This window comes from Nyctereutes procyonoides, unplaced genomic scaffold, assembly GCF_905146905.1.
Source record: "Nyctereutes procyonoides isolate TBG_1078 unplaced genomic scaffold, NYPRO_anot_genome, whole genome shotgun sequence".
Classification (NCBI taxonomy): Eukaryota; Metazoa; Chordata; class Mammalia; order Carnivora; family Canidae; genus Nyctereutes; species Nyctereutes procyonoides.
In genome coordinates this window covers 3,019,000-3,039,205 of record NW_026575157.1, presented here as the reverse complement: position 1 = coordinate 3,039,205, position 20,206 = coordinate 3,019,000, and the positions used below count along the sequence as shown (strand labels likewise).

The 20,206-nt window shown below is 36.9% G+C and overlaps 1 protein-coding gene across 3 annotated transcripts in view; it reads right to left on the bottom strand.

Annotated features, from left to right (window-relative positions):
• Nucleotides 1–20,206, bottom strand: part of CXADR (CXADR Ig-like cell adhesion molecule) — a 122,676-nt gene that overhangs the window by 66,116 nt on the left and 36,354 nt on the right. Inside the window, exons 7-8 of one of the 3 annotated variants that reach the window (XM_055313831.1) lie at nucleotides 19,272–19,455; nucleotides 72–396 (exon numbers count right to left, since the gene is read on the bottom strand). In XM_055313831.1, coding sequence (XP_055169806.1) covers nucleotides 355–396; nucleotides 19,272–19,455 — 226 coding nt within the window. In that variant the 3' untranslated portion in view covers nucleotides 72–354. Of the gene's footprint in view, nucleotides 1–71; nucleotides 397–15,297; nucleotides 19,456–20,206 lie in introns of those variants that run through there. The other 2 variants (XM_055313832.1, XM_055313829.1) reach the window with 2 other exon arrangements.

The window sequence follows — 20,206 nt, the reverse complement described above, 5'->3', positions numbered from 1 at the left end:
AATTTTTTCTTTTAAAAAATCAACTTTTTATTAACCGTAACTTTCCCCAAGGCAACCATAAGAATGCATATAAAAAATCCACAATTTATTAGTATGAATTGAAAATATAAATATAATAAAACATTTTTTCAGCCATCAAAGTTGCTATAGGTAGGATTTCCCTAACCAAAGATTTAGTCTGTATTAATTTTGATATGGCATCTGACTTAAATGCCTGGTGCCACTGCATAAGGCAGAAATGTTCTTAATCTCTGATCCTTGTGCTTTTTTTCAACACATGAAAGTCTTTAACAGATGTCTGAAATAAAGCCAAATAGTACAGTACTTTTCTGATTCTTCAGTAGTCCTTCATATTTATACCACCGTAACGTCATCTGTCTTGTAAGCGTACTTGAACTACAAAAGAGAGAGAGAGATAAGAATTTGGATTTTTTCCCCAAAAATTAAATTTTTTAGATACTTTTTCCTATTTTGCACCATCTTTAAATTTCTAGTCATAAATTATTTGACTTATCAGAAAAATCACAGCTTCCTAATAAATGATTAGAAGCCCTTGGCTACTCCAAATAATTCCTGTAGTCATTTTTTGTGATAGGTTCTATTTAAGTATAGAGTACCAGAGAAGTGCACAAATTCTAAGGATACATATAGCCCAAAGGTTTGAAGTATGGGATTTAAATTCTGCAACCTCAACATGAAATTTGTTTTTAAATCTTAAGAGACTCTTCTAGTTTTAATATTATCTTGGGTAAACTATATACATCTTTTAATATATTTCTAAACCATGATAATCTTTTTTCCCTTAAATCTATAATGAATACCTACTCAAACTTGAGCAGATTTTTCTTAGGGTAACCAGCATCACAGGATGATAAGCTTTATTTAAATTTGAAAATTTTTTTTAACTGTTAGGCTTCCCTTATGGATCCTAGAGAGTTCTGTGTGATAATGGCAGATTGCAGTTGTAAAGGTAGCAGGTTTCAAGTATTTTTATCATGGAGTTAACAGATAGCTTTTCTTTTAGTTTGCTTGTAGTTATAAGCTTATTGGGAAAATTAGAAGCATAGGAGTTAACAGATAGCTTTTCTTTTTGTTTGCTTGTAGTTAAAAGCTTATTGGGAAAATTAGAAGCATAATAGTCATACTGTCAAGAAGGGAATTATTTTTAACACACGTCTAGTAATTAGATTTTTCTTTCCACATTAGATTACTATAAAACCTAAATCTCTTCATTAGTGCTGACAGCTAAATGGCTGAGTGCCTTGTGAAAAACGCTAATTTGGCATTTGAACTGTGTATTAGACCTATTACCTCTAGAAGATTTTGCCCTTCGATTGGCTATCCAGCCTCTCAGCTTGTTAGGAAAGTTATTTAAAGCAGAAGAAAACTCAGAATAGTTTTTCCAATCCATTCCTAATGGAAAAAGCCATCTTTCAGCAGTTGGTTGGGTCTTAAATTCAGTCTCGTAAGCATGGGATAGAAGTTTGTCAAACTTTTAATGATATTTAGGACTCTAGGAATTGTAACATCTCTATGTCTGTCTCCCGTATACAATTTAGGGCTGCTAATGAAGACTTGCATGATTTCAGCTTGAAGCCTTTTCAGGCTGTTTCAAACAGAAGTGGCTTGTGACTGAATGATGATTATTTGTTTTAATTCTCCATCTTACATTTGTAGGCATAATGACAAAGCTCTAAATTCAGAGATTAAACTTGCACATGAGAAATTTTAAAGTTAAAAAATACGAATTCTTTTGTTAAGTTCTATTAGTAGTGAAGTGCTTATTTCTGTTTTTTTTTTAGTGTAATATTTATCTTAAAATATTTAACTTTTAAGCAAACTTATGATTTCAATTTAAGATTAATAACACATTTATGTTGACTTCTCAACTATCACTCTTAAAGTGACTTATTTGATGATTGGAAAGAAAAACTTTTTTTTTTAATTTTTTTTTATTTATTTATGATAGTCACAGAGAGAGAGAGAGAGAGGCAGAGACACAGGCAGAGGGAGAAGCAGGCTCCATGCACCGGGAGCCCGACCTTGGGACTTGATCCCGGGTCTCCAGGATCGCGCCCTGGGCCAAAGGCAGGCGCCAAACCGCTGCGCCACCCAGGGATCCCAGGAAAGAAAAACTTAAATGCTATGATATGCATTTACCTTGCCAGAGTGCCATTCTCTCCATTTCAAAGATAACATAAGTTTTTAAAAATTTCATATCTATGTGCCTGTAACTTATTTAGTCCTCATAATCACCCCATAAGGCAGGTACCATTATTATCCCAATTTAGAAAAGGACTCTCCGAGAAGTTAAAAGTGCCCAAGATAAGAAAAACCTAAGAAATGAAGCCCTGACTTAAACCAACCCTGTTTTGTAAAGCCCATGGTTGATGGTACCTTGCTTGGGTCAGCTCATTACTTACAATAATACTGTGAGAAGGTTTAATATCAAGCCAATATTTGAAAATAAGTAACAAGATGCAGAGGTTAGATTAAGCAAGTGAGGATAGAAGACATTAAAATATCTGTTGATAAACAATAAAGCCTTGACAAAGTTCCTCTTTACAAAGTGTTCAGATATTTCTGAAGAGGGACTAATAACAGACATTTTATTTGCTTGAACTATAAATCAAATTGCAATAGGAAATAACAGCCCACTTGACAGGATTGAAGTGACAAAGCAAACTACCAATGATAGGTCCAGGGGGAAGATCACACAGAGAATTAGTGGTATTATAAAGGCCCAAGTTCATGATAGGCTTTAACTTCTTTTAGTTACCAAATATTTGGTAATTTAACCTACTATTCGGTATTCTCATAATATTCTCTGGAGTTTTGTATTCCACTTGTGAGGCAGTAATACTATGAGGTTTGAAGGGAAACCCAACCATATCCCTACATTACTGATGGAACATTGGCTTATAATGGGAAGCTGTCATGCAAACACTAGTTCTAGAGAAGGCTCATGCAATTCCTGTTTAAAATGTATACACTATTCACAGAAAATATGGCCTGTCTCCCAATTTATAACATGAAGCACCTTCCATATTCCATGGCTCTTTCATGTAATTTAAAGGATAACCTAAGGAAAGAAATGGAAACCCACCTAATCCTTGTCAGAAGCAAATTTACTATTAGTACGTGTAGCAGTCCCCACTACAATTAGAGTGGTTTGATGTTTATTCCTTAAAGCACATGATCAGCACAAATAAAAGTGCTAAACTTTGTCTTTATCCTCAAAAAAGGAGTAACTTGCTATAGAAATGACTCCCATAAATTACATAATGGGAGCCTTGCTCAAATTTCGTTAAGTCTTGAAAATACCAAGTATTATAATGTAGACATCATAACGAGGCTTTAAAACGCCACCATTTTTGAAGGGCAGTTAAAAATGTAAATGTGCCTGTCTTTTGACCAAGAAACTACTTCTAGGAATCTGTGTTCAAAAATACTCAAAGGGACCATTATATATATACAAGTGTTTATTGCAGAATTGTGAGTGGCAAAAACAACAAAAATCTAAGTAGCCAACAAGTAAACAGTTAAGTAAAATCTGAACATATACTCAAGAAAATACTGTGGAAAATACCACGTAGTGACAAAAAAAAAATTGTGATCACGGAATAAAATGTTGCAAATTGGGGAAATACTGCAAGTGGGAGATGAAAAATATTATTTCTATGATGGTGCCAAAAACTGTCTGGAAAAATAAATACCACATTAACAGTAGCTAGTGTTCTCAGAGGCAGGGGAAGGGGCCAGATACAAAGAACTTTATTTTTCTAGATTGTACATTTCAGTCTCTAGATTTTTATACTGAGCATTATTACGTTGTAACTAGAGATGCAGAAAGACATTTTTTATAATAACCAAATTGCATATATATTTCATGGGCAGTCTGTTAAATTTCTGAATTAAAGGATTGCAATGTGGTTAAAATTTTTGATCAAACTACATCTACAGGGAAAAATTTCAAAATAATGCTTGTAATAATAGAGTGGTAATATATGCTTTTCCTCCACTGTTCCCAGTTATTCATAAATAATATTAATTTCATAAGAAAAACTTAAAATAGTGCTTTATAAGAGAGAACCCCTATTATTAAGAGTACTAAAAACCTGGAAATAAACTGTAACAACAGAAATGAGTGAGTCAAATGGAGAAAAATTTATAAAAATTTACAAAAAAACTGACTAGAAGAATATGCTATATTTCTAAATTGACTCAACGTTATGGAAACCTCACTTTTCAAGTTAATATGTAAAGTCAATATAAGTCACAATTAAAAGTCTGATAAAATTGTAATGGAACATGAAACCCTGATTTTAAGTTTACATGGAAAAATAATTCTCAAAAGTAACCAGCAATTTTTTTTTTTTTAAAGAATAACGGACAGGGAGTATTCTTCCCTTTACATGATTTGTCAGTATATACTCAAAAGTATAACATAGGAATGAACAATGAAACAGGATTACAAGTGCACAACCAGAAACAAAAGTTTAATGTAGAGTGAATGTGACTTTTCAAATTGAAAATAATTCACTAATAAAAATTAATAGTGAACTGTTTGGCTATGCATTTTTATACTCATCATGAGGCTTGAACTTATGACCCAGGATCAAGAGTCCCATGCTCCTCTGACTAAGCCAGGGAGGCTCCCCTATATGCATTGTTTTTAAAGTTAAATTCCTACCCTACAGTATAAAAATACATCCCAGGTAGATTAAAGATAAAATGTTAATTATGAAACTAAAAATTCTGACAAAATATGAAGGGAGGTATTTAGTAACTTTAGCTTAGGAAACTCTTCCCAATTTTAACAGGAAGGTTGGTGGTTTGGAATTAAAAGTAAACTGCCTATTAAAAGACATCATAAAGTTAAAAGAAACTCCAAAGAAAATTTCCACACCATGTTTAAAAGAAAAGGAATTACTATTCTGAGAATATGAAAAGGTTCTACGAATAATTATTTAGCAGAACTAAATAAATATAAAATATAAAGAGATGCAAATGGCTAAAAACAGAGGATGTGCTAATGGCGCACTAATGACCAGGGAAATATAAGTTGAAGCCATGAAATACCATTTTTCACCTCACAAATTGACCAACATGGGAAAGATTGTGGTTTGCATTCTTTGTGGAAGAGAATTTGATACCGTCAATGTTTTTTACCACATAATTCTCTTACCTGGTAATTCAAATTCTATACACCTAGAAGATAACCTATGGAAATACTTTTGCAAATATATAAAAATGTAAAATTGATGCAGCATCATTTGCCATAAATAAAAGATTATAAATTAATTCAAATTTTGTAAAAGCATGAGAATTTGTATCTACTCATGTGGGAAGATGTTCACCATATTGTGTGACAGGTACTACCAGTAAGTCCCTTCCATTCTCAGATAAACCCGTGTATATTAAAAAACAAAACAAAATAAAAAAAACCCGTGTATATTTTACTATTCTCATCTTACACAAGTACATATGCAAGTAGGTTGCCCCAGGTGACCTAAATTATCAGGGCTTCAAACCCTGGAAGTATAGCTCCGGGAAACATGATGATACATAGACTAAACTGTAAAGAGTATTATGTGAGCATTTTATCATTTAGAAAGCAATAGAATAAATAATTTTTAATTTTCTTGGTGTAGACTGATTTTAATGAAAAGGAATCAACTACTTTATTAAAATTATTGGCCACAAGGGGGCATCAGATATTCTTTTTCCCCACTTAGAAGTGGAAGGCTGTTATTCGTAGTTAATCCATGAAAAGCATTACTGGCTACAGTTTTGTTTTTTAGCTTTTTTAAGCAAATAAACCACAATCTACATGTAGAACTGTCATTGGTAATGGGGAATTCTAACTATGCCATACTCATTTACACATTTCTTTATTAGAATTATTTTTCAGTTAACAAGTAATACTCCTTCAGGGAAAAAAAAAAACCTAGAAGCACAGAGAAAGATCATTAATCACTCAGATAATCACTCCAGCAGATATAACCACTGTTATTTTAGTAGATGGGGGTGTTTAAAAGAGCTTTTACTTTATATATGCCTATCCTGTTGTATTATGAAATATATTCATTTTATGGTCACAACTTGAAAATGTTTAACATTTTCTTATGTCATTGACTTTTTTTTCTAAAACATGATTTTTAGTAGTTTCCTCTATTCATATGTATGTGACTTAACCAATCTTTATCATTAGATATTAAGCTACTGGGCAGCCCAGGTACCTCAGTGGTTTAGCACCACCTTCAGTCCAGGGCATGATCTTGGAGATCCAAGATCGAATCCCACATCGGGCTCCCTGCATGGAGCCTGCTTCTCCCACTTCTCTCTCTGTGTGTCTCTCATGAATAAATAAAATCTAAAAAAAAAAAAAGAAGATATTAAACTATGGATCTCTTTTGGAATTGTCTTCAGTCATATATCTAAATATATACCACCTTTGTTGGAGTGGAGTTAGGTGTAGGGGAGTACTCCTTTCAAGTTTAGAAACAAATGGACAAGTGGAAGGGTGTCTCGCTGGCTCAGTCAGTGGATCATGTGACTCTTGATCTTCAGGGTGGTGAGTTCAAGCTCCACCTTGGGCCTAGAGCTTAATTTACGAGGGGAAAAAAAGGACAAGTTGTTCATGTACCAGAACTGCCAACTTTTTGAATTCATATAGGAAATGTATAGACGGTAATTTTTTGAGTTAATAATAACCCACGGTGATTGACAGTTTCACTAAATTCAATAGAAAAAAAAAAGTCTTTGCACCTTATAAATCATCCATCAAACACTTCCTCTAAAGAAGTGAAATAGGGGCACCTGGGTAGCTGAGTCAGTTAAGCGTCTGCCTTCGGCTTGGGTCATGATCTCGGGGTCCTGGGATAGAGCCCTGCTAAGCAGGAAGCCTGCTTCTCCCTTTGCCTCTGCCCCTGCCCCCAGTTGTGCTCTCTCTCAAATACATAAAATCTTAAAGTGAAGTAAAATTCACTGAATAAAAGTGAAAGTATTTAAATTTTTTGAAATTTGTCTAAAATGACTAGAACATCAAAAATGTAAAATTCCAGGGATCCCTGGGTGGCGCAGCGGTTTGGCGCCTGCCTTTGGCCCAGGGCGCGATCCTGGAGACCTGGGATCGATTCCCACATCGGGCTCCCGGTGCATGGAGCCTGCTTCTCCCTCTGCCTGTGTCTCTGCCTCTCTCTCTCTCTCTGTGACTATCATAAATAAATTTAAAAAAAAATGTAAAATTCCATTTTGTCATCTAAGTGAAATCTATTTCATGTTTTCCAGTGAAAAGACAACACAGACTATATTTAAAATCTGATATTGTTAGCTAGTAAGATCCTTTGGTAAATAATTTTGAAGCTACCATGTGATGCTTGATACTATGAAATCTGGGAGAGAATACACAAGAAAATACAGGATCTGACAGGGATTTGGCATGCGGGTTTACAGCAAAATCCCTCTTCCCTGACACAACTAGGAGGGCCAATCAAAAGTTTTAAGTGGAAAACCATTAAAAATGTATCCCTTATATATTTTAAAATACACTTTCAGTCACTAAATTTAATGTAGTTATTTTTTATAGAATATTGCACCCTGTTGCAGAGTGCCTGGGTAGCTCAGTCGCTTAAGAGTCTGCCTTCAGTTCAGCCATGATCCTGGAGCCCTGGGATCAGCAGGGCACTCTGCCCTGCAGGGAGCCTGCTTCTCCCTCTCCCTCTGCTCCCTCCCTGGACCCCTGCTCAGGCTGTAAGCTCAAATAAATACTATCTTTAGAAAAAAAAATGGGTCTATTGCTAGTTTTTTCTTTTTCCCATAACCTACATACATAATATACCAACCCTAATTTAAAGTCTAGTTTCTTTGCAGCCAAATGAAATGAACAACATACTATTTTGAAGCTATGTGCCAGCAGAATCATTTCCTTGGATACATTGTTGTCACCACATCTAGTACAGCTGATACATAGAATTTACTTAAATTATGTAATCAGCATGTAACAAGCATAAATGGGCTTGGTACCAAACAAGGAGGACTCTAGTCATAACCCCGGGCGGGAGCATCATTCCATCTGGGAGAAGAGTGCAGCTGTCAATGCTCAATGTGCCCTGGGACCGGTGACTGCTTAGGAAGGGACAGGAAGCCGTGGTTAGGCCACGGTCGAGTCTGCTCTTTCCCACTGGCCTTCGGCCTGGTTGGTGTTGCTGGGAGCAGTGAGAGATGAGAGAGCCACACACTCTAACTTCCCTTTTTGCGGCTCTCAGGGGGCCCAGACTGCCAAGAACTGGAGGTTCTTAGAAAAACACTAGACCAGGAGTTAGAGGAGACCTGGATTTTGTTCCTAACAATATGGCCTGGGGGATTGAAACTTTCTGAATCTTGAATTTTTTCATAAAATGATACTGAACTAGATACTGTAGCCTATGGATATCTTGGTGGTTTTTAACAAAACTTAAACTGCCATGTCAATTTCCTTAACTAAATCACAAATCTTTGCCCATATTGCAGAAAGTTCCAATCAAACCTACATAAACATGGCATAATAGCCCGGTTGGCTACCGTACTGTGTAACCTTTACCCTGCCCTGGGCCTAGCACACAATCGTTAAGCGGGCAGAGCAGATTATATTCCATGTGATTATTTAATTTTATTTTGTGCTCTGTTGTGTCTGAACACATTAGAGACCCCCTCCTTGTTAGCAGATCAAAAGACTAGGGGAGGCTGAATGTCAGAGGACTGTGATTCGCCAGCAGGTTGCAAATTAGTCAGTCACTGATTTCTTCTATATCACACTCTGAATTGCAAGGTTGGGGACACCTGAGTGGCCCAGTCAGTTAAGGGACCCACTCTTGACTTCAGCTCAGGTCATGATCTCAGGGTTGTGAGACTGAGCCCCGCATCTGGCTTCCCGCTCCCCTCTACCCCCCTCATGCCTGCTCTCTCTAAAATGAATAAATGTCTTAAAAAAATTGCAAGGTCATTCATTCTACTGTTCCCTAGAAATGTTCTCACTGTTGACAGTTTTGGGACTACGTGAGAGGGGAACTGCCCTACTTAACAACATTAAAAGACCACAGCGCCAGTAGCCAACATTCAACTTGGAACACTGTGTGACAGCTGACCTAATACATGGCCTAGACAACTCTTCCTTCCAAGTGGAAGATAACTCTTTCTTTTTTCATTAGTGTACTTTGTGCTGATTCCGTGAAACTGCTGAGCCAAAACACCAGTAACTTGAAGAAACCACACATAAATTGAGGAAAAAAACACTGTGATGGGGTGTGTCTGGCAATGACTTGATGTGAACCCAGCTAGAGCTGCTGCAATTACCATCATCAATAGAGATTACTGCATTGATCATTTGGATGTGAATATGTTTGATCATTAGGATATGAAGACGGTCCACCTTTGAAAGGTGTCACATCTGCTTAAGGAAAGGAGGCAAGTGTTGAAAGACAGGTGACCCTCAGCTTCCCCTGAGGGTACAATCTCAAGAACGGAGAAGTCGGGTTGAACCAGGAAGATGGGGGCAGCCCCGGTGGCGCAGCGGTTTGGCGCCTCCTGCAGCCTGGGGTGTGATCCTGGAGACCCCGGGATCAAGTCCCACATCGGGCTTCCTGCATGGAGCCTGCTTCTCCCTCTGCCTGTGTCTCTGCCTTTCTCTCTCTCTGAGTAAATAAATAAATCTTTTAAAAAAAAAAAAAAAGAAGAAGAAGAACCAGGAAGATGGTTTAGGAAGGGTTAGGATTCCATGATCAGAAAAGGTAAGACCATAAACATTGAAAGAGTAACCCAGGGCAGCCCCGGTGGCTCGGCGGTTTAGCGCTGCCTTCAGCCTGGGGCCTGATCCTGGAGACCTGGGATCGAGTCTCACATCGGGCTCCCTGCATGGAGCCTCCTTGTCCCTCTGTCGGTGTCTCTGCCTCTCTCTCTGTGTGTGTGCCTGTCATGAATAAAAAAAAAAAAAAAGTAACCTGGCCAAAATATAAAAAAAAATTTAAAAGTTCATTTCATAGCACTATAAAAAAATTTGAAAGTTCATTTCATGTCACAAAGGGCTAATTAATATTTAAAAGCTCCTCCAAATTAGCAAAATGGTAATACAAAGAAAAATGAGTAAAGCATATGAACACAGTTCTCAAAAGTCCAAAGGGCTTTTAAACACAGGAAAAGATAATCAAGTAAATAGAAATAGAATTTTAAACCATGAGATAATTTTCTTCTCAGAAATCAGGAAAGATCAAAAAGTTGGAAAGAATATGGGGGGGGAGGGGCAGCCTGGGTGGCTCAGCGGTTTAGTGCCACCTTTGGCCCAGACCGTGATCCTGGAGACCCAGGATCGAGTCCCACGTCAGGCTCCCTGCATGGAGCCTGTTTCTCCCTCTGCCTGTGTCTCTGCCTCTCTCTGTGTCTCTATGAATAAATAGATTAAAAAAAAAAAAAGAATATAAGTGAGGATTTGGGGGAAGATAAACAACCTCATCCATTGCAAGCATAAGCTGCTGTAACAAAAAGGTATTTTAATAATAGCTCTCAGAACATTCTTTTTTTTTTAAATCTCAGAATATTCTTTACTCAGCACCCCCTCTTTTAGACATTTACCTTAAAGATATAGTCATATATATGCAAAATCATGTAGATACACATATACTGCTTGTAATTTTACTCATTATATCTAAAGGATGGTACCAATTTAAATGGTCCTCAATTGGAGACTGGTTAAGTTACAGTGTATCACAATGATGCAACACATAGTTTTGAAGACCAAGGTTTTAGGTAGGTAGATACATAAAAGGTGAGATACACAGAATAATCTGAGAGGATTTGTTAAATTAAAATTTTTGTATAAGACTTTATTTAAAAAACAAAACAGGTATATGCAAGTGTAAGCATAGAAGAATGTCATAGTGGAAGACCAGTTGTGAAAGTCTAACATCAGGCTAGACTTTGAACTTTTAAGTTAGAGGTTGTCCAGGAAAGCTTTTAAGCAAGAGAGTGAGCCTAAGTGCTTTAAGAAAATTAACCTAGAAGTGAAGAGTTTTAATCAACTCTTGTCTAGATCATTGGGGATTGTAGAGCAACAGGCATCTATTTGCTTCCACAACCAGAGGGATTTTTTTTTTTTTTTTTTTTTTAGAGTCATGTAAACTCTTCATGTCTTCCTGAAGTTAAAAACCATTTTCCCAGAAAAATGGTTTCATCCTGTCAGGAAGATTCATAAGAAAAGACAAATCCATAACCATGTCACCAACTACTTTTTCACTTGACAGATATATGGTTAACTCCACACTTGAAATAAAGATAAGTACACTTCTGGGGGAGGTGATGAGGGAGATGGACAACCATTAAGTAACTGTTGGCATTATTTAGGTGCTGTTTTTTAAAAGATTTTATTTATTTATTCATGAGACACACAGAGAGAGGCAGAGATATAGGCAGAGGGAGAAGTAGGTTCCCTGTGGGGAGCCTGATGCAGGACTCAATCCCAGGACCCCAGGATCATGACCTGAGCCAAAAGGAGATGCTCAACCACTGAGTCACCCAGGTGCCCCTCAGTGCTGCTATTTTTATTATACCACTAAAAATTAAGCAAAGAAACTGAGCATGTGTTCCACGTCAACTTTGACAATTGGTCCAATCATCAGTGCTGATGTGGTTTGAACTGTGTGCCCCCAAAACTAGGTTGCAGTCCTAATCCCCACTACCTCAGAATGAATTTGGAAATAGATCTTTGTAGTTACAATTGTTTTAAATCAGGTCATCAGGGTGGGCCCTAATCCAGTATAACCAGTGTCCTTATAAAAAAGCAAAGTTAGGACACAAACACCCATGGAGGAAAGGGGATTTAAGAGACACAGAGAAGACAGCATCTACAAACCAACGAGAAAGGCCAGGGCAGATCCTCCCCTGACAGCAACGTGAAGCGGCCAATGTCGCCAACACTTAGATCTCAGATATCTAACCTCCAGGACATAAGACAATAAATGTAAGCCATTCAGTTTGTGGCACTTGTTATGGCAGCCCTAGCACACTAATCCAGTTATACATAGAAATTAATTATGACTAGACATTTCAGAAAACTATTTTAAGAATCTTGAAAACAACTGGTTTTTTGGAAATTAAAATCTTCTAAAAATGGTATTTTAGTTATCTATGTATATCTCCATAAATCCTGATACCAAGAAATATTAGCATACCACAAGTAGGCAATGATACTTAAGCATCAAAGTTTTTTGGCCTCGCTAAAGGAGTATTCAAACACTTCTAGAAGTTTGTGAAGCCTGAGAAAAAAATATACCACCGTTAATGACTTAGCATGGAAACCAGTCACCTGCAAAGGGATTCCTGAGCAATTCCGAAGTTCCCGTAGGTAATTATGAAAACAACCCAGGAGAGAAAATGGTCATTAACTTCACTCCAGACTACTCTGAATCTCTCAGGATGGGGTTACAAACTTACGTCTAAAATGCTTCTGTAGGTTTTTAAAGTAATTAGTTTTGTTCTTGTGTTTGCTCCTATTAAATCAAGTCACTCCATTCTGTGTTGGTGCAAGTTAACTTAAAAAAAAGATTTCTTAGAGTGAGAGCGAGTGGGAAGGGCAGAGCGATGAAGACCCTGCAGCAGACGGCTGCCCTGAGCAGAGCCTGCCGTGGGGCTCAATCCCACAGCTCTGGGATGGTGACCGGAGCCCAACAAAACCAAGCATCAGAGCCTTAAACGAATGAGCCGCCCAGGAGCCCCTGTGCAAGTTAACTTTTTAAGCCACGTGCACTTTCCTCTCTCCACACATACTCATTCACTCTTCTTCGGACACTGTCTTATTGGAAGAGACCAGGGCAGCTGTCTTGGAGAACATATGACACACTTGCCTCAAGTGCCCAGTTTCCTGTCTAAAAATTCACTCAGCATTTACAGAGCAACATGCAAGTCAGAGTTTGGCACTGAGGATAAGGGAGTAAATCCACTTCAAATCCACTCCCTTGCAAAAGGGCATATTAAGCAAGTTAAACAATTGGGATGCCAAGGATTTTGTGCCCTAAAAAACCTCTACCAGCAACGTTGAGGGCCCAGATGCACCGCTGATTTGTGAGGGGCAGGGATGCAAATCAGGAAAAATGACTCAACTAACACCTGCAGGGCAGGTAAGCAAGGCGGGGCTGTTCTCTGGCTGAAGACCCTGCATATTCACAAAGGTATGAAACCAGGGCCCCTTTGCTACTGAGCATGGTTAGTGCACAAAGGTGCACCTGGAGACGCAGAAACCAAGCACAGAGACATGGACTGGATCTTGAAAGATCTTTTTATATCCGGTTAAGATGTTGTTTTTTTTTTTTAACTTTTATTTCTTTATGATAGTCACAGAGAGAGAGAGAGAGAGGCAGAGACACAGGCAGAGGGAGAAGCAGGCTCCACGCACCGGGAGCCCGATGTGGGATTCGATCCTGGGTCTCCAGGATCGCGCCCTGGGCCAAAGGCAGGGGCCAAACCGCTGCGCCACCCAGGGATCCCCCGGTTAAGATGTTCTCATTTTTAATATGATCAGATTTACATGTGAAGATAATCAATCCACCATGACTTAGTGGATGGATGAGGCAACAAGCACTCAGCAAAGACAGTCAAGATCACGAGGCTTTCTAGTACTTTGGTGGGGTCTGGCATTGGTTTTTACCTCTCATTTCCTGCATCTTCTCCCACCTTTCTCATGCTCCATTAGAGTTAGAATCTTCAGGGATGCCTGGGTGGCTCAGCAGTTGAGCACCTGCCTTTGGCTCAGGGCGTGATCCGGGTCTAGGTTTGAGTTTCACATCAGGCTCCTTGCGGGGGGAGCCTGCTTCTCCTTCTGCCTATGTCTCTGCCCACCCCCCATTTCTCATGAATGAATAAATAAAATCTTAAAATTTTTTTCACAGCTCAGTAATGAAAAAAGAAGCAAACTGATCAAGGACTTTATTCTGAAATTTACTTCTTGGTTCTTCATTAACTCTAGAATTTTTTTTCCCTGCAGTTCTACCTCAGGGCAATAGCTTTTTTTTTCTATAAATAGTTATCAAACTTAGGAAAATCATTTAAGTAACATCACATTTGATTTAAATTTCAAAATTACCAGCAAGAAAAACAGAGCTGAGTTCCTAGGACTGGTTTTATGATATTTTCACTGCTGCCTTTATTACATTTAGAAATTACATTTGATTATGCCTTAGGCTTAAAACTAGACCACTTTAAAAACAAATTACTTCATATTCAGTTTTATCTCAATTTCATCAGTTTTGACATCTGGTACTTAAATAACCAGAAATATGGTCTGGCCTTTAGAGCTACAAGATTAAAATATGGTCTAAATTAAAGGCATTAAATTATGCTCAATAATTTCACTCAGCATCTTTATTGTAATCTTGATTCTTTGTAAATCTGTGTATCACTATCAGCATCCCAGGGCAAATGCACAGAATTTTCATTATGATATTAATTCTCTCTTTAGACCATCCAACCTCCATGATTTACGTATTTTTAAACCACATTTTAAACACCAGGACACTGAAGCTAAGTAAAGCAGACATTTAGACACGTCTGACTACAGGGCCTATTCTTCTCTTCTTTTAATCTGAGAGTAGAAAATTTCACATTAGTATAAACCAGTGGTTCTCAACTGGAGCAATTTTACCCTCCACCCCTATGGACTTTGGCAGTACGTGCAGACATTTTTTGATTGTGGCATCTTGGGGAGGCAGAAAGAATGCTACTGGCATCTAGTGGGTGGAGGGTGGGTCAGGGATGCTGCTCAACATGCTACAATGCACAAGGACAGTCCCTTACAACAAAGGATTATCCAGCCCAGATGCTAAAAGTGCTAAGACTAAAAAACCCTATTGTAACAAAATACTCCTTAAAATGTCTTCTTACAAAAGTATTGCTACCTCATTGTTTTCTTTTCTAAAATCATTGCTCAAAACAGCTTCAAACCATAACTAGATGTTTATGTATTTCATGCTACTCTGAGTACTCACATTTGAGTTTATGCTATGAATTGAGAAAGGATCACAGAAACTCTGTGGAGGCTTCGATCCCAAATATTATAGTATGTTATCTGGTGTCATATAAATGCAAAGGAGTGAGGAAAGAGAAGTATGTCTGACATGTTTTCACTGATGTGTGACAGTTTCATCTTCTGTTTAACAAAGGATGCAAGGAGGGGAGGAAAAAAAGGAAACCCTGAAGAATAGCATATTGAAGTTTTATAAAGTGTAGACATTTTTCAAAAGGCACAATGAAGCCACACAATGAGGCAGGAAACTGCTTTCTCAATTTTATTTCAAAAGTACACAAGGTCACAAAACTAGAGCAAGTTTTTTGTTTTTTTTAAACAAATTCTGTTCTTACAAATTTCAAAATCTGCACCATTGGATATGTAAGCCAGAAACTTTAAATACAAAATCATTTTTTAAACTGACACTTGTCACTTCTCTACTTGCATATGGGAAGTGTCAAAATATTTTTTTCTCAGTAGTACAAGTGTTTTTATCATAAAAGTTCACAGTTAGGAATGAGAATAGTGAATAAATTGTGGTTCTCTTAACTCTCGTGTCATTAATTAGCAAAAAACACAGAGTTCTTCCTTAATTAGAGCTTTCAGTGTTCACAACCAAAGCCAAATCCAACTGATATTCACCACACTTTTAAAATTACAAAATAGGGTATTTTTAAAACTTGATTTTAAATAACAGTAAGAGACTGAAGAAATTATTTGCTGGTGTTACCATCTAGAGGATAAACAGAACCACAATTCAAAAGTTTATTATTTTTCCCTGCTTCTGTTACACTGTAGAATTTATGCTCAATTATGGACCTTTTTTTAGTGTCAAAATAGGCAAACAAGTAAAAACTCCAACTGCAGAATGTGTTGCCTCTATTGCAAGACTATCTAAAGGCATTTGAAATATTAAAACTTGCCCAGAACATTTATACTACCAAACACAAGAATATTATTATAAAGATATATGTACATATATGTCACAAGCCACTAAAAAGTTAAAATTGTGCCAACATTTTCTATAAACTACTTATGTGACACATCAAAGCATTAACCACATAAAATAGGTTTGTTTTTTCTGTTCACACTGGAATAAGGCATCTGACAGCCCTAAACACTGTGGAGATGAAGACAGTAGGGAAAAAACCTTAAACATTCATATAACTTCAAATTTACATGCCGCACGCACACAAAAAGACAGAATAGTTATTTTAAGAAGCCGTACATTACAGAATTTGATATCCAACTTCATGCAATGAGTTCTTTCTATATTTAATCAATATGTTTACTTGCCCCTTCATTTGCTCCAAATTTCCAGAACTCAATCTTAAAAATTACCATTTTAACAAAATCAGATATTTTTTTATATCCATAATCTAATTACATTTCTTCAATTAACTCCTCCCAAGACACACTCAGGCTGTGTTTCCACTGTTAACTCCACAGCAGATAGCCCAAATTCAAAGAAAGTTATATGCCTGAACAGATAAGAAATTTTGGGGGTTCTCAAAGAGGGAATTATTGGTAAGAATGCCAATAAGAAAAAGAACACCAGTAGACTACATATTTCAAGCAGAGGACTCATACTCTACAGTATCATTTTTCTTTTCAGATGATCCTGTGTACCTCAAAAAGATAGTGTCAAGTAGAATCACACTGATTCTCTTCAAAGATGCAGTGCCATTCTGGAACGACAGGGTTTGGCTTTCTAATGGTAATGCTTAAATAACCAGTTTGGGTTGAATCGCTTGATGATTACTAACAGTTATTCTAGGACAAATATTTCTAGTTCAACTGAATTATCACGGAGAATTATTTGGGAAATTATCAGTACCTGACTAATCTGACTTTTGGACCAACTGAAATTTACAATGAGAACTGTTGGAGAGGTTAAATCTAAAACTGAATTCTGTCCTCAGAACTTAATCTCACCCAGCAGGTCTTCTCAGGTCACTCAACTGATGTTTTACGAGCTCTGTTCTCAGGTTGTAAACAGTATGGACCTGAAAGTGCTTCTCGGAGAGTCTGATTACTTGTAGCCAAATCCTTCACAAGAGCCTTATGTGTCCACCTTTTATAGTAGTTCCTACTTAAAGTGACAGCATAATCTTCACAAAAACTGGGGACAGGAATGACCAAATGTTTTTATTATTCAACTTGGTGATCTGTTATTTATTCTTATACTATCTTATAAATTTTATCGTATAAAACAGGCCAAACATCTGGCATTCAAAAATAGCTACTGTTATAAAATCATAAACACAATCAAAGAGTGCTGGGGATGTTGAAATTTTAAAATCTTTATGAATAATACCATCAGTTAAGTTGCATCCAAAAAGAACAGGGAACAGGAGGCAAGATTCAAAGTATGGAAAGAGAAAGGTGTCACAGTGATGTGTTTTTAGGAACAGTACCTTCACCTCTAAGCACCTTTCAGGTGATAGCTAGCTCATAGGCACCAGAAATTCATAATAAAAATTAAATTACCCAAAGGCACAGATGAAAATGTTAACACAAGTATAAAAGCAATATTACGTAAGGTTAAAAACCTACTAAAAAATGCTTCCAAATATATAAAACTATACACTAATCCATTACACAGATATTCAGCTTAAGTTCAGCATGAAAAAGCATACACAATCCTCTGCCTAATCTCAAATTCAGATCAACATTGATTTATAATGTAGCATTTACCACCACAGCACCCAAAGAGATTGAAAGAAACCAACTCCCTACCAAAATCTAGGGAAAAGGTTTTAGAGCTAGTGAAATAATTTATTGCAAACTGTATTTACTATAAAGAAGCTGTTGGCTCATTTTACTATATCCACACTCCCTCACAATCTTAAGGGAAATACAATAAACTCACTTTCTTCTACTACAACAGTATTTAACACATTTGGCAGTTAGGAGTATACTTTTTACTCCTTTCCTTTCCTTTTTTTTTTTTTTTTTTTTTTTAGAATAAATCACTTTCACAAAACAAAGATTTGCTCTTCTCAAAGTTCATCTTGATTTTCTGCAACTATACAAAGACATGTTGGCCACAGAATAGCAGCTGTACATCCTCCCAAGTCTGAAATGCAGAACTGATGGAGAACACCCACCAGCTTCAAATGATTTCATCATTCTGAGTCTATGAAGAAACTATCCTCTAGAACTGCATTCAAGTGGGTAAATTCAGGATTACGTGTTTCTAGAACATATAATACCAACACAACCCCCACCCCTCCTCAAAACACTGAACCAATCAGGAAAAAAATGTTTTAAAATATCACCTCAAAGGCTAGTATTTAGTTAAGAGCTGCAAAGTATTCTATCCTTGTTCTGACTGGTCATTGTTCTGAAAACTGCCATAAAACTTCAAGGCATCAGATTACTCATCAACCAAACCCATACTCACTATTGCACCACTAACTAGTGTCATTGCTGTATGTAGCTTACAGCAAATTTTCTAAGTGAATCAGAGAAATGCTCCTTTATTTTTGCATATAAAAGAGTTTACTACGTCCCTGTTTCCTATAGCAGTCTGTCAATTAAATAGTTAGAAATCATTTCATAGACAAGGTTTATGAATGATTCAGAAGTAAAACCAGTAACTTCTAGTTCGCCATAGTGTTTTCTAGGTTACTAAAGATATTTCAAACTCATATTTAAATGATCTTTCAAAGAAGCTATAAAAAAGAGCAACAAACATAAATGTGTCATAAGTATTTCTTCCATGAATGCTTCTTTATCAGTTTGGAAAGGACACCAGGTCATAAACTGAGAAAGGCAACTTAAAAACAATGGTAGAAAATAGTGAGTACCACTTTCACACGATTCAAGTATCAACTTATGAGTGCATGTAAGTTCACCGATTTCTTCACCTATGATTTCACATTCAAAGTGCTCTATCTTCAGTACTGATACTTAGAAATCTGTCAAATCAATATCTTAAAGGAAATCTTTTTTAAAATGGTGAACCTGTCTTTTGTAACTTCAATGCCTTTACTATTTCAACAACCAAACAAAACTTTTTAAAATATAATTTTCAGTTTCTGGATAGCTTCTTGATACATTTTGAGGCTGGTAGCAGAATTTAAAACGGAATGGTCTTCCTATTTGAAGAGGAGAAAAGAAACATGGAAAAAGCACAGATGAAAGGATGGAGGCTCTATACTATAGACCCGTCCTTGCTCTGTGCTGGAATCATCACAGGCACCGCTCCCATCCTACTTAGATTAGGGGCAGCTACCTTAGCCGGTGGGAGAGTCGGACTCTGAGGAGTACGTTCAAAGTCTTCACTTGGTACTTGGTTATACTGAGTCTTGGAATATCCTTCCATGTTGGAAGGAGACATGGATCCCAGGGATGAATGATTGCTGCCGATGTAGCTTCTAGCAGTGGATGTACGGCTCTTAGGAGGAGGCACATCTTCCCTAGAAAGCAATGATCCCATACAAGTTCAAAAAACAAGTTTCTAAGAACCTAAAATTATGAAAGCTACGAAAAATGGATATGGGTGAGGAAGGATCCTCCAAGTATATAAAAGTGTGCGTGACACACAAAAAGCAATCACAATGAGGTACAATATCACAGACTGGGTATTTGTTGTCTCAAATCTATCATTTACAGAGCATAGTAAGATACAATTTTTATAAAAATGTATGATTCTATAATGTTGTCAAGACATTATAAGAAACAAACTTCAATTCTCTTCATACTCTACTATCACTGATCAAGATAATGTAATTGTAATCAAGCAACACATAATTGATAAGGCACTAACACTTAGAGTAATATTTCCACAAAAAAAAAAAGAAAACCTTTGTTATGAAAATTACTTCTCTAAGACCTTAGCTGAAAACTTAGCAGACTGAAATTTGCAAAAGCTAAGAATTTAGGCCTAAGAATTTTTAAACCAAGCACTGACAAAAAATAGATATCTGGGTTCCCTCTGGTGCAGTTTAGAAAGACAAGTGCCCAGATCCCAAGCTAGACCTACCAAATGTCAATTTATTTCCTGGATGTTATTTAAGTCATATGTTATTATTTTTTTTTTTTTTTTAGTATATGTGCTGCCGAAGCAAGCACTGTTATTATTTTTTTAAAGTTCTATAATGCAATGCACACTTCTAGTTAAGATTTACTGGTTCAGGATATTAAAAAATAAAATCACATTACCAACAG